Source organism: Populus alba, chromosome 10 (genome assembly GCF_005239225.2).
Source record: "Populus alba chromosome 10, ASM523922v2, whole genome shotgun sequence".
Classification (NCBI taxonomy): domain Eukaryota; kingdom Viridiplantae; phylum Streptophyta; class Magnoliopsida; order Malpighiales; family Salicaceae; genus Populus; species Populus alba.
Window position 1 is genome coordinate 6,960,733 of NC_133293.1, and position 14,032 is coordinate 6,974,764.

Genomic DNA, 14,032 nt, shown 5'->3' on the forward strand with positions numbered 1-14,032 from the left:
ATTCTCTATTGCATATATACTTTCATAGCATCTCTCTCTAGAATATTATTGTATTTTCTCTCTCTAAAAAGATACTTATTTAAGCATTGGAGAGTCTCCACCTTCACCAAAGATGATATTTTACAGGTATTAGCCATAAGTCACTTTGATCTACCAAGAATCAAGTATAAGCTATCAACCATCTTCGCTAGGAAGAATGGATGAGATTGTTGGGACCAATTGATTATTCAACTCAGGAGTCTTTTTCCTAGGCTACTTTTATTTTTTTTAGGACTTCATTAGTAGCACCGTCTGTGGGAACATGATAAAAAAAAAAATATAGTTTCTTCCTAAAACTTGTTTTTGACATTTCCAGGTCATTCCATGGCACACAATCAATACCCACCTAGGTTAGGACGCAGGACAAGTCTACTTACCACCGCAAACACTTCTACCCGGCAAGAGCTTTAACAATTCACTAGTGAGGTGCAACTCCTCACCTAGGCAGTGTTGATAACTCGAAGGAAAAATCAGACTTTCCACCCCAAAAAGTCTTAACACCCTTAACAACACACACACAATACTGTAACACCACGACCATTAGCTGCACCAGAAGCCCATGGACGATTACATTACCTAGAGAAGACTAGGAAAAATGACAATCACAGGAGTTCCTTAAAGGATCATTGACACCATTGTGACACCCATGCACTCACAGGAGTTCCTTAAAGGATCATTGACACCATTGCGACACCCATGCACTAAGCAAATAGTCTGAACAAACTTCCCCTAGTTACTATGGGAAAAATATCAGTCACTATAATCATCATACGCCCAGCTCCCAAGAGCCCAGCAAATAAAGAACTAAGAGACGGTTTATGCATGAGCTATCCAAGAGAATATCTATAGCCAACATTAATAGAGAGGTTCTTCTTTGTCCAAAAACATATTAAGCACTTGACTCTCCAAGAACTACATTTTCAGGGAATATAAAATATGTGCAATAGCTTAGAGATGGTCATCTAAGATTGTGACTCGATGTGTAAGATACTCTCTATAATCATAAGAGTATATGTGCGTGCCACTTGGAACCAAACTCTATTGAAAGATTTAATTAATAATCTTTGCACCAAGCTAGAAGCATATTTTAGCATAAGTATACCCACACAAGAAAAAAAAAAAATTCCACATAACACTTTAATCTTGCTTAATAAAAAGACAAGTTTATATTTGAGGAAATTTAATAAAAAGATACTCAAGGTAAAATAATTGCTCCGTAGCGTTAAATGCTTTGAGAGGAGTTAAGGAATATATCCTCATGAGAAAAGTTTATATAATTACTTATTCAAAATAATTTTTTATTTTTTCTAAGTAATTGATGAAGTTCCCTAGACATTAATTCTAGGAATGCGTATTTTCATAGGAAAGGAATGGACTTGGTCTCATGTCTAGAGAAGGATTCTTGATGAAGTGCACTATTTAGGATGCAGTGCACTATTTAATGTCTACAGAAGGATACAAGAAGATTAGCAAATCAATATGACATTTAGGAGCTGGTGAAGCAGAATCATTTTGGCTGCACCAACTTATAGCGTACATGAATTCACTGCCTTTGATACAACATATACCTCTTCTTTCCACTCACACAACAGAGAAAGGAAAGAAACTCTGCTGTGTCAGTTTATACTAGGGACAGTTGAGGACAAACAATGCACAGCCATGGATCTCTACCTCCATTGATATTGAATCTTTTATTTCTCCAAAATCTTTTCCACTCCAAACTTCTCTGCCGTGACATGATGTCGCCTTCGAGTTTCTCCCAGGAAGTGCCTTAGTAAGGTCTGATATCCTTGCTGATATTACTGTCTTCTCTGAGTTCAGATTGAAAAGTGCAACATAAATCTCTCCTAAGTAAACAAAGGCAAAGTCAGTACTGAATAATTAAGAGAAATAGATACATATGTGATATGCCAAAAAAGTTTTCAGACAATGAACTGTAGGCATGTTAATTATTAATCATAAGTCATAGGTATGGTTGGATACTACCAGAGTGCCATGGTAGACACAGAAGTTGGCAGCTAGCAGAAGATCATTAATTCTCTTTAAATTAGGCAACTTGGAACTTGATAAATGAATATATACTTGCGTAATCAATGAAGCATGAATATAGATAATGAGCAGACTAGATTCCACCTCAGTTACCGGGACAAAAAACACAGTTAGATTGAAAATAGCATCCCTTCACCGAGGAGGACAATTATAATCATCTTAGCATATGGCTCAGTGGTAGAGATCTCTTGTTCGAGTCTCACCTCTGTCAAAACTTCAACAAAAATCAGAACATGCTCATCGAAAAAAGAAAAACCATCTCAGGGGTGAAGTTTCTCATCAAACCACAAACTTCTTTGAGTTCTTTTTAAAAGAAAAAACAGCAAAGCAATGGTAACAGAATGGAAACCAAATTTATAGAGACTTTAGGGAGGCATTTAACCTTTTCTACCAGTGGCAATCCAAGAGCGAACTCCTCCGCTGTTACCAACATTAGCTGCATATATCAAGGAAGCCTCATCAAATGGCCCTTATCGTACATATAGAAAATCAGCTTGAACTTCTAGCATAATACCGTCAATTGATTTCACAGTTGCACAGAGACCAGAATAGCTGCTGATAAGGGATCCATTATTGCTTAACTCCCACATCTGTTGAAATTAAGAGTTTGCTTTCAAATACCACTCATATATGTAAAATTCACGAGAAAAAAATGTCACCCTGCAGACTGGCTGTGAGCAGAAAAACACAAGCATTCTGGAAAACCAATTAATTATATATGCATAATGACATTTTAATTTGGAGCTTCAACTGTCAATCAGACTTCTCCAAATTCCTGCTATATGTATTTGTTAAATTGTTTGATGTCGATTTATCTCCTTTGCATTCCACCAAAATCTCAAAGGATACTAACCTCTGTACCTTTGTTAGATGCTAGGGAACTGTGAATGAAGAGATACCTGGTTGGCATCTGATCTGCAAGGGGAGAAGGAACCACTCTTAAATTCTTTTGAAGTACGCTTCTTTCTTGGAGATGCATCCAAACAAAACTCCATTCCATCACTAGCTAATAAATGGAGCTCTCCTTGATTGTAAATTAACCTCTCATCACTACATTGCCATTCACAGGATCACATAGTGAAAATAATAATACTTTGTTGTTTGGAACAACTTGAATAAGAAAGGTGAAAGTGCATACGAAGACAAAAGAGGTTTTTGCTTGTATAAGCATAAAGGTTCATGGCTTCCCATGTTCTCTTTCCAGCATATCTGGTCAAGATCTTGGTCAAGAGCTTCAATTGACCAACCGTTAACTTTGGGATGATTGCAGCTAGTGAAACCCAGAAACTGTGCATGTGATTTGCCAACTTCCTTCAAACATCTTCTCGATCTTTGGCTGTGAGCTGTGGTCTTATGTGCAGAACCCTTTGTGCCAGTAACACAAGGAAACTGCATGTGCAATGCGATGATATATCAGAAAAAAAACTCAGTAAAAATTCCAAAGACCTCCAAAACTCATTGTTTCACATGCCTCCATATTGTTCTTGCTAAAAGAATTTATTTCCAGAATGAAGGGATTGGTGATCAAACTGTATGTGATCTCATCAAGCTTTCTAACATCTCCTCCAAACATTAGAGGGGATCTGGCCATTGCCCACAAAGTCATCTGCGAAGGAAAATATTGTATCAGGTCATTAATAAAGAAGCTTAATTTTTCAACAGTGGACTGACGCACATATAGAGTTGCGTGTACATACCTGCGTTTTTTGCTCATCCAGATTAAGGTTACTCATTCTGTATGGTCCTCTGTTAGAACCTAGGATACAGAAAAGCAATGTGATTATTCAAGTTTTTGTCTTTTCCAGTAGAACTCTATACTTTAAACACTTTCAAGTTAATCATGAATACCCAGCAACTTATGTGGCAAACCCTAGACCCAAGGTAAAAACTGGTCCAAATGCATACTTTTTAATGAACTTGTCACTAGGATGTGTGTCGTTCCTGTTAATTACCATGATAAACACAAGAGTGCATGGACAAGCTATGCTGTTTTGCTACCCCAATGTAACAGCAAGCATTCCACTGCTTCGTTCAATTTATATGTCAGTAATCTATGTTGCAATCAGCTTTCCTATACTCAGTCTCAACAACCCTTTAAAAAATAAAATTACTTAAAATGTGCTAGAATTAAAGAGAACAATCTGCTAATTTTTATCACCTTGATCTGTAAGCCATCCTAGGGGCAGCATATCTAAGTCAGGCCATGATCTCCCCAGCAAGCCCTTGGCACCAATCTTATTAGCAGCAGCAAAGTCTCTGAAGTAGAAGAACAAGATATTGAATAAAAAAATTGAAAGAATAGAAGAAAAGCACCAATAAGGGGCAAGGATCAATATATAATTTGAACTTTAGGCTCTTTTTTAACATGAAAACTTTAATCCACCTTGAAACATCGAAATGAGCTGCAACATCCCCCCATGTATCCCAATCATCCCCTGTTACCCTGTACATGTTGACTAACCCACTTATCTCTTTTGCCATGGTTGGTGTCACGCTAGTTCCAGGAGACAAAGAATACAGAATGGGACGATTGAGCTTTTGCAGAACCTGAACAAGTGCTCTTCATATATCATCATTTCTATTCAGAAAAGATTGAAGCATAAAATTTATGCACCAGAAAGTGCTGTATACCTCTGACACAAACGTTATTTCATCAACATCCAAGTCATCACCAAATACACAATCATGTTTCACTGCAAATAAAAGAGAAAAAAGAACATCAAAATTATTAAAACAAAGAAAGACTGACATGAAGCCACTAAGAAAATGTTGTGGATAAATAACAGGAGGAAAGATTGAAATGTACAGAATTCACAATTTTGTAATAAATGCGAGTCAAAATTTTGAATTCCTGGCTTGATTTACGGTAGCAAACAAACCAAATTGTTTGTGACCAGTTCTGGGCTCAACTCCATATAGATGAACAGAATAGCTAGATTTTAAACAAACAAACACATATTCAGCACAAACAGGGCAACTAAGCATCCTAAAAAAAATACAGCTCAGCCTTTGCGGAAATAATTTTTTTTTTTTTCCCACAAAAATTGATATCTATACAGGTTTGGTAATTGTTCTGTCAGTATGACTTGTGTATCCAAACTTTGCACTTTCATTTCTTGGCTGAGTTTACAACCTTGAGCTCAAGATAAATTTTGGAGGTTCTTAAATAAACCATAAGAAGCTTGCAAACTTGCCTAAGGCTAGTTAGAGCTTAAAATGCTTGAAGAGGTCAAAACTCTACTAGACTCATTTGCGATATTACTATCGAGTCCTTCCAGGACCTTCATAATATATTCCCCACATTATTACAGAAACAATAATTCATCCATGCTTCCTATAATGGAAATTCTCAAAAGATGCAATGCTACTTTGAGAAATTATTTTACCTTTTTTAATCAGTAAAAAGTAAAATTCATTCTCTAGAAAATGTTGAGACTTGAGATACACCCTATTGGATTCACAGACTTCTTAATGTGTTGGGTAAGATGGAAAAATGCAGGTTTCGGTTAATTATTAATTACCAAAATCAACACCCCACTCAGCATACTGTTCATAAAGTGACCTCAAGAATGCTCTTCCTGCTCCCAACTTAGTATTTACACTCATGAAACCATGTGACATCCATGCACAAGCTCTTTCCTTGATCCCTATGTCTTTTGTCCGCCATTGTCGTCCAGACTCTTCATAAGCACCTCCCTAATAAAAATTGAAATTTAGCATTAACTTTTGAGAGCAAATCGATTAGATTGTTACTTTATGCCTTATATCAGACCTTTCACCTGACTAGTCTATTTTTATGATGATAAAGTTTGCAAGACTCTGCAATCTGGACATGCAAGGGAAAAGAGAAGAAATACTTCTCCCGGTGAAAAAAAAACATGAAAACAAAAGAAAAATAAAGAAAACAAAAGATGAGAGAAGAATGAATCATCATTGATAATAAGGAACAATACCGTGGTAGTATCCAAGATGAGGGTGTTCGCATCATATGCCTGTCTACTTAATCCTCTCATAACATGAATCCCAAACTTCAAACCCATGCCGTGTACTTTCTTGGCTACTTCAGTGAACCCTTTCCCATCTTTGGATGAGGGCCACCTATCTGGATCAGGGATCATCCTCCCCCATTCATCAATGACATCAAATCCAAGAGAATCTGGGTAAGCACCTGGAACATTCTTCCTATACCACAGGTAATCTACCACTGCATACTACATGAAATTACACAGATAAATGACAACTTCTATTCCAATAAACTTTCCCATTCTCATATTGCTTAAGTAATTAAAGAAGTTCTAAAAGTTGATTGTAGTCATCAACCATTTTATACCTCATATCCATAAGGCTTTAGACGCTGAGAGATGATTCCGGCGCTTTGCAAGAAGTCTTCTTCAGATATAATCCAGCAAAAGGAATCGTAAGAGTTCCAACCTCGAGGTGGGAAGCTAGCGTGCTCAGGTTGAGATGATACCCTAAAACAGGTTTTGTACAAATTATTAAGTTCACAAACTAATATATTTGGCCAAGAAAGCCTTCAAAACAAATGTTGGAACAATTATAGGATTTAGAAAATGAGACATGATTGTGTATTCTTCAATCCAATGTCCTATGAGGATCATCAAAGACTAGACAAGACAGTTCATCGAAATAGCAAAATTTGGGAATGTAATTGCAGTACTATTTAGTTAGAAATTTTGAAAGTACTTGTCTTGCTTCCAAGAATCAAATGTAAAAAGGGTTTTCTTATCTCAAAAACTCCTATGTGAATCATAACGGTAGTGAAGAGAAGAAAAATAAAGAGAGAAACACCTGTAAAGATAAGAACAGAAGGAGAAGAGAAACAGAGAGCTCAGCAATTGGATCCTCATTGTTTTAGTATACTGAAATGCAAATGTAGCAAGTATTAGAGAGTTGTAGAAGACATGATATAGATAAATTTTTCAACTTTCTAAACCAATCTACCTAGATGGTAATTAATGAATCGATGCAGCCAAACTTAAGTTTTTTTGTTGGGAATCTTGAGCGCACTAGGCTTGCTTGATTGGTAATTACATGAAGCAAGGGTGAATGACTTGTATGATTTTTCCAAGAAATTTACTACAAGTTTCTCCAACAAACGAAAGGTCCAGTTTTTCTGGTTCTGGGTTGAAGATATTAAAGGTTGAGATAAATAATAGGTGAGAGAGAGAGAGAGAGAGAGAGAGAGAGAGGCACCTTTAAAGAGAGAAAGTGGAGAAGAAGAAGAGAGAGAGGGCTCCACAGTAGGATCCTCAGAGTCTCGAGTTCACTTCTTCTTAATTATAATTACTGAAATGCAATGCAGGTCCTTCCTCCTAATCATCAAATCTTTTTAAGGGCATTAATGATGCAGTGTTGATGAGTAACTGTGGTAGGTGGTGGTTATGAAATGGATAATCTCTTTTTTCTTCTTATTTAATCCGCCGGTGATGCTAAGTTGTCCTTTTCAATCCTACTTGAAGGAATAATAATTTTTATCCTTAAGAAATATTTATTAAACGGTGTTGACGTTTGGTTAGTTGAAAAGAAGAAACAAGTAAAGTGTTGAAATTGGGGTCGGCGGCTCAGTCGGAGCACAAGCTTGTTACTGATCCGACAAACCTGTCGGTGTGGAAGAAAAGAATCCAAATCAGGACACTTTACTAGATACGAATCCCAACAATCTTCTGAACTCCACTTTCGATTCACAATTGACACCTGGCTAAATAGATGCTTTACTTCTTAACAGAGATAATTCAGCTGTGAGCGTGTAGACTAGTAGCTTATTTACCATTTGCTATTTCCAACTTCTAGATAGCCTTCGATATTTCCATTAGCAATAGCTGTCCAACTCACAAATTTCAACTTGTAATTTACAATTAAAAAATCAACCAAAAAAAAAAAACACAGCTTCTAATCTTTGGCTCAACTGCTTATCTATGTTTGTGCTGGAGACTAAACTGTTGAGTGCCTGCGAAGAGACTGAGTCATCCAAACATATGCTCAAATCCTGCTCCGGCTTGCCGGCGGCTATCTGTGCGGATCATATTCTTCCAGTTCTTCCCATGTAAAAACCTTGCGCCACTCATTTTTCTTCGTTCTTGGTAAAATAACGTAGCTTCTCAAATCACAGAGCCATGATTCTTTCAGACATGCTCCTCATAATGAGTTAGAGGCGACGCATCTAGAAATATATGCAGTCAGGCTCTACACATACAAGGAGTCAGAGGGTTTTCCCAGAGGTCATAATTAGGGAAGGTCTCCTCTGGCAATCCAGTTCGTGTTTGGTGAGTGACAACCACATCCTCTACAAAAGTTGCCCAGCCCATGTATGGGTCACCAAAAGATTTGGACATCAGCCCCTTGTCTGGTTTTATGGATTTGTGAAGATGACCCATGTACCGACGGGCCCCAATAATCAATTTAGCGAAGTTGCCTCCATGGGTCATCACAAACACGTCAGACTTCAGGCAAACCAAGAAGTCAAGAGCTGCCAAACTTGTCACATGCTTCCTGAAACCATCTAACTCCTCTTTGGTTGCCAACTCTTCCTTTGTTACCTGTTAGAAACCCTCACAGTCAAATTTTGATGGTTAATAAAATCAAAATTTGTATAGAAAAAACTCACTTTTAAAGGCTCCTCTCACAGGCTAGCCGTTTAAAAAAATGCAACTAAAAAAACTCAGCCAACATTTGGAGCCCGAAAGCGCTTTGATTTCTCAATTTCCTAAACATTAAATAGAATTTAGAGCATGCATTCTCTTTTTTCCAATGGTACCATACATAAAAATACATTTGCAAGCATATGTGTATTCATGCATGCATGCATGAATATAGCAGTAGCTGGAAAACATTCTTCCTTTATTTATCCTAGGAGATAAGAGAGGTATCGATGTAGGTTATTTTGAATCAAGGACGTAACAGGATGGAGCATCCCGTGGCTGCAATATTATTCACCTGTGGAATTTATACACAGTTTTCCATTTTAAAAACATCGATTGGATGTATATGCTGGGCACCAAGCATGCACAAACGAGAGAGATGGAAATGATTTCATAAACATGTTTAGTCACTTCACCGATGAAAATGGAGGAGTGACAGAAACAGAATCGAAGGCCTTACCAGGCTTGGGAACATGTTCTTCAGTGGAGCCATTCGGTTTTGTCCACCATAAACCTGGCCAGAAGCTACATAAATCTGAGTTTCCTTAGGATATCCCATTGCCCGAAGAATCACAGCTACTTCCCCGGGTTCAAGAGGGCACCTTCCTTCCTTCCGTTTTTGCAGGGCCAACTGCCATAGATGGGAACCGTTCTGCAAGATAAATCCCCAAATGCTTATGAATCATCCATGCCTGTTCAAGTTTCAAACTAAAACCAGAAAACTGATAACTCACCTTATATCGTCGAGGCCACTCTTTTTTTCTATATTCTCCCATTCTAGCTTTCTCATCCCTTGTCCCCACAAAATCACAGAATGATAGACCTACCATTCCCTTTTCAAATCTAAGATGAAGAGCCCTGTATGACAAATAATGTTTAGTGCCACTGAACTTCAAATTATAAAAAGTTGGAACTAAGTCCAGACAACTTCAGATATCAATGTCACATACATATATGGATTTGAAACTCCTGTGCGGTTTCGCATCCTTGATACCAACAAATCAGACATTTCCTCTATCTCAGGAAGAAATTTCAGAGCATGATAATTCACCCTGCACCTTAGCCTGTTGATTTCTGGAGGAACATTATCATATCTACAGCATACACAAATAACAATAAAAAAAAAAAAGACAGAAAATTAACAATCCAAGACCAATTATTTTTCTTCCAATGAAAGTAAAATTTTGAGCATAGTGCCCCAGAGATGTACAACATCCATGACTCACCCAAGCCGATCAACAAAAGGCTTCAGGGCCATTATCTTCTTTTCCTTGATTCGAGGCAGTACATTGTCTATGTAGAATTGAGCAGGTGCATATTTTGGAATGTTTTTCACTGTCCGTCTATAACATAGATGGCAATTTTTTTCCAAATAATCAACACCAGTTGCAACAAATTCAAGTCATCATATAAATGTGCACAACACGAGAAAATGAGAAGGAGCACAAAAATCAAACCTTATACTTGTGAATAACTCTGATTTGTCAGTAAACCACTCCGGTATATCACGAACAATTCGTACATCATACTTTAAATAGTCAATGAAATGATCAACATCAAAAATGTCTTCAAATTTCCTGCAGACATTTTGTAAAAGAAAAAAAGGCTTGTGAGCAGGGGAAAATCTAGCTCGTTAATGTAACTACAAATGAGACAAGGTTTGTTGTGAAAAAAGGAAATGTAGCTAAGCATATAATAGTAATATGCCAAAATCAAATGAACCTATTTGAGATGACAATACAGCCACAAAGTAGAATTCCCAACGAATATACATGTTTGTTGAGTGCATTAATATCACATCAATTTCCAACTGATGTTATCCCCCCTCAAAAACAGCAAGACCTGGCATTGGTGAAGCTGAGAGACCTTAATGAGAAATATGAGGAGCAAATCCACAAGAAACATTGTTTATAAATCTCAGAAGAATAAAGGGAAACAAAAACAAAAATTTTAAAAAGAATGTTGCAAGATGTAATGTCTAGGTATCAATGTTATCATATGCATAAGAGCATTGGCTTACGTTTGGTCTTTCCAAATCTGGTCCTGCTTCAGAACAGGCAAAATAAGGGTGGCATTCATTATTTTGGCCACTGCTACAGCATTGCATATCTGCATTAAAAATAGAGGTGGCATTCACTATAATTCAATCACTTTAAAGCTTGTTGCTTGGTAAGTAAAGGAAGCATAATTTTTTTATGAAATCTACTACAGGAAGTTACTTTGATTAAAAATAAAGAGGTGAGAAAAAAGAAAAATTGATTATCGAACAAGCAAATTACCAACATCAAATAATAACCAATGATTGGCCAAAAAAAGAATATGCGAAATCACCAAGTCCAAATAGACCTGCTGAACTAACATACATTATTCCAAATTAATGCAATTAAAAGATTCTCAGTGGAGCGATCACTTAGAGGTGCAAGTCTCAGCAATGTGAACAGCAGCGTGAACCTTGAGGCTTGACTTGGGCACCATTAGAGAGAATCCCCCAAATATGAAATCATTGTCTCTTATTATAGCTAAATAGAAACTTAACTCTAGTTATTTAGAGCTGTTATCCCTATGGACATTGTGCAGCGTGCCAGTTTTTCTATGTCCACGGCCAGCATGGGAAGACACAACAGTGAATCAAATTAGGAAAGATGGAATTTAGGCTGATAAACTACATCACAATCTATGATTAGTTTCCATATTCCAAACAAAAAATTCATCACTTACAGAGTAGAGACAGCATATCTAACAACAAAAGTCTAAAGAGATCTGAGGTAGCTCAAGTATGAAAGAACCATGTGGTTCAATAATACATTAGGCCATGCAGAAGATGAAGAGATAGATTCTCAAGGTCCATGTAACTCCTTACTTTGAGTGTGTGTGTGTGGGGGGGGGGGTGTTTTGTGAGTGATATATCGCAATTCAAAACCAAAAAGAAAAGAAAAAACACAGAACTTTCATTATTACACTATTTGACAAAATGAATCCATACAGCAATCCTTTGCTGATTCAAACCGCCCTCTGCATGGATAAATATATAACCATTTGTTTCATTTTCGGGAGGAAGATCTGCAAAAATTAGAGAAAAGTCAGCACGTTAAAATGTAAAAAATGAATGGACGAGAATGAACGTAGATAAAACAACATTGCTTTCACCATTAGGTATAGTTCATGCCAATCTTTCCAACAAATCAACATATGACTGGGAATTCCTATTATCTTTGGATTTGTAAACTGGAAATATAACATTAAAACATGCTAAACAGCACAAGTTTCTTCTAAACTTCTTTCCTCTCCTTGCCCGTTCACATTACAAGTCAATGCATTTGGAAGCAATTAACTGACTCTAAATTGCTTAAACTTCTTTCCTCTCCTTGTCCGTTCACATTACAAGTCAACGCATTTGTGATGTAATTTTTTTTTTTTCATTGAAGTACGATGTCATAGAGCACACACAATGATACCCTTCACAAACCACTTCATGATATGTTTTGACTCCCCAGTGGGAGTCAGATACAAATGTGTCTAAGTGTCCAATTTGTCCAAATCCAAATCTTAGGATGCAGGGGCAGGGTCCAAATCAGATAGGGATGTATGGACAAGTTTATTCTACATTGTTATCATTCTAATTTCCCTCGCAAAAATATCTCCACATTTTAACAGATTGGAGATAATAGTTGCAAAATTGTAACAACATGAATTACTATATTTAAGAGAAAAGAATTGCAAAGCCCTTGCAATTATGGTGCAAGCAAACGCTTCCTTGTTCAAATATGTTGTAAGAGTGGAGACCTGAAGAGACTGTATTGAATGCTAATCTTGTTCATATATTGTCACCTTTCTTTACAGATGGAAGGGTGATATCACTGCCTTTCAAGTCAGCTTGTATTTCAAAGAATAAAGATATCACCACTACTTGAATCATTTTTGGATACCTTCCAGTAGAGAATATTGTGAGCTTATATTGTATAGTTTACAATAAGTGAAAAGGAACTGTGGCATGTCATCTGAAATTATCAAGATTGATGATGGGCAGAATTCCTTGAAGGTGGCGGAATAATTGACAAGCCACCCATATCTATGGACATGAATCTGCCAGCAAATGCAGAATTTGAAAAGAAAAGCGATGGCTATGAAAGCAAAATGTGCCTGGAGAGGAAGAGTATGTGTTGAACGTGGAAAATACTTCTTAAGTGAAACAGTTTCCAAGAAGAGAAAGGAATCAAGGGAGATTACAGGCCAAAATATGTTGTTTGTCGCTCAAAGAGGAGTAAAAGGGACCCCATATCATGAAATTCTCTTGTGGTCTAAATATCATAAGCGTGTTGGTTTGCTTGGATTGCCTAGGAAATTCTCTTGTGCGCATCACTACTCACAATGAAAATGGGTGCAAATGGGAGATCACACCATGTCAACATGGGCTAAACCGCCAGGCATGCGTGCGTTTTGAACTTGGATTTCATACCCACACCAATGTCGTATGAAGTCAACATGAATATCTAGGGCTAAACTACTGTGCTCATTTAAAACTCACCTGATATCCCATTATCACGGCGCTCAGCACAAGGCTTCCATGAGGTTGTGGCAGAGTAAGGATTTTCCCAAAGCGAAGGAGCTTCGTTGACCTAAAACACAGAAGAAGCCGGTGAAAAAAAAAAAAAAACTAGCAGATTTTTATCAAAAACTATAAAACGAGGTAAACAGAAAGAAAATTGAAGAACTTACATGCGGACAGTGAAGAACAATGCCATCTTTCTTACACAGGTATGGGGCATTCTACAAAGAGAGAGAGAGAAATTAGTGGTGAGATTTTTTAAGAAAAGAAATGCAAACAAATTTCAAAATCGAAATCCAAAAACCCACCAGTCGATTAAAGATGGAGAAAGCGGAGATCAATCCAACAATAGCAAAAACAGCAATCAAGAATAACGAGATCTTGGAGTTGAGAAGAGAAAAAACCCTAGGATCGTCACTGAGAAAAGACCAAAAAGAACGGTCACGATCTCTGGAAAAGTGATGACGGTGATCGTCATCGTGGGTAGTAACGTGAATGAGAGGTGAGGCGTCCTCGTCACGTTTCATTGGTGACGAAGAGGCTCGAGCTCCCACCGAGCTCGAGTGCCTCAGCTCCACCATTGCTCTCTTTGGACTGTAAGCCAGCTCTGCGGATGATGAAGGTGAACAGTCTCAAATCAGATTGCGGATTACAAGAGGATCGCGTATGGATACTGCTGAGCCTGACCCAAAACCGGACCTGAAATTTAATAATATCCTTCAAGTTTTTAAAAATTACA

General features: G+C 37.3%; 2 protein-coding genes across 6 annotated transcripts; both read right to left on the minus strand.

The window, feature by feature from the left end:
- Window positions 1-1,426: 1,426 nt before the first annotated feature.
- On the minus strand, window positions 1,427-7,990 carry LOC118045394 (probable alpha-galactosidase B). 5 transcript variants are annotated; one of them, XM_073412074.1, is made up of 15 exons: window positions 7,877-7,990; window positions 6,898-6,968; window positions 6,419-6,560; window positions 6,042-6,299; window positions 5,610-5,784; window positions 4,720-4,781; window positions 4,472-4,635; window positions 4,247-4,344; window positions 3,786-3,844; window positions 3,560-3,694; window positions 3,227-3,477; window positions 2,988-3,003; window positions 2,603-2,678; window positions 2,471-2,524; window positions 1,427-1,886 (listed from the first exon to the last, which is right to left on the minus strand). In XM_073412074.1, the coding sequence occupies exons 1-15, from the start codon at window positions 7,877-7,879 to the stop codon at window positions 1,666-1,668; spliced, it is 1,785 nt and encodes a 594-aa protein (XP_073268175.1). In that variant the 5' UTR covers window positions 7,880-7,990; the 3' UTR covers window positions 1,427-1,665. The 5 variants fall into 5 exon arrangements, with proteins under 5 accessions (XP_073268175.1, XP_034909902.1, XP_073268173.1 ...); XM_035054011.2 differs by having other exon boundaries at window positions 2,988-3,138; XM_073412072.1 differs by lacking the exon at window positions 7,877-7,990 and adding an exon at window positions 7,303-7,754 and having other exon boundaries at window positions 2,988-3,138.
- On the minus strand, window positions 7,894-13,981 carry LOC118045395 (protein PECTIC ARABINOGALACTAN SYNTHESIS-RELATED). Its single transcript, XM_035054014.2, has 11 exons — window positions 13,602-13,981; window positions 13,464-13,514; window positions 13,273-13,363; window positions 11,731-11,807; window positions 10,768-10,856; window positions 10,205-10,324; window positions 9,974-10,090; window positions 9,698-9,841; window positions 9,482-9,605; window positions 9,208-9,399; window positions 7,894-8,645 (listed from the first exon to the last, which is right to left on the minus strand). The coding sequence occupies exons 1-11, from the start codon at window positions 13,872-13,874 to the stop codon at window positions 8,286-8,288; spliced, it is 1,638 nt and encodes a 545-aa protein (XP_034909905.1). The 5' UTR covers window positions 13,875-13,981; the 3' UTR covers window positions 7,894-8,285.
- Between the last annotated feature and the right edge of the window lie 51 nt (window positions 13,982-14,032).

Coding starts and splice junctions, on each gene's coding strand:
- LOC118045394 (XM_035054011.2), bottom strand. Junction 6,561..6,897: donor TTCTGTTCTTATCTTTACAG/GTGTTTCTCTCT, acceptor AACCTGTTTTAG/GGTATCATCTCAACCTGAGC. Junction 4,345..4,471: donor GCTCATTTCGATGTTTCAAG/GTGGATTAAAGT, acceptor CTTCTACTTCAG/AGACTTTGCTGCTGCTAATA.
- LOC118045395 (XM_035054014.2), bottom strand. CDS start 13,874: ATGGTGGAGCTGAGGCACTCGAGCTCGGTGGGAGCTCGAGCCTCTTCG. Junction 10,091..10,204: donor GAGTTATTCACAAGTATAAG/GTTTGATTTTTG, acceptor TCTATGTTATAG/ACGGACAGTGAAAAACATTC. Junction 9,842..9,973: donor CCTTTTGTTGATCGGCTTGG/GTGAGTCATGGA, acceptor TGTATGCTGTAG/ATATGATAATGTTCCTCCAG.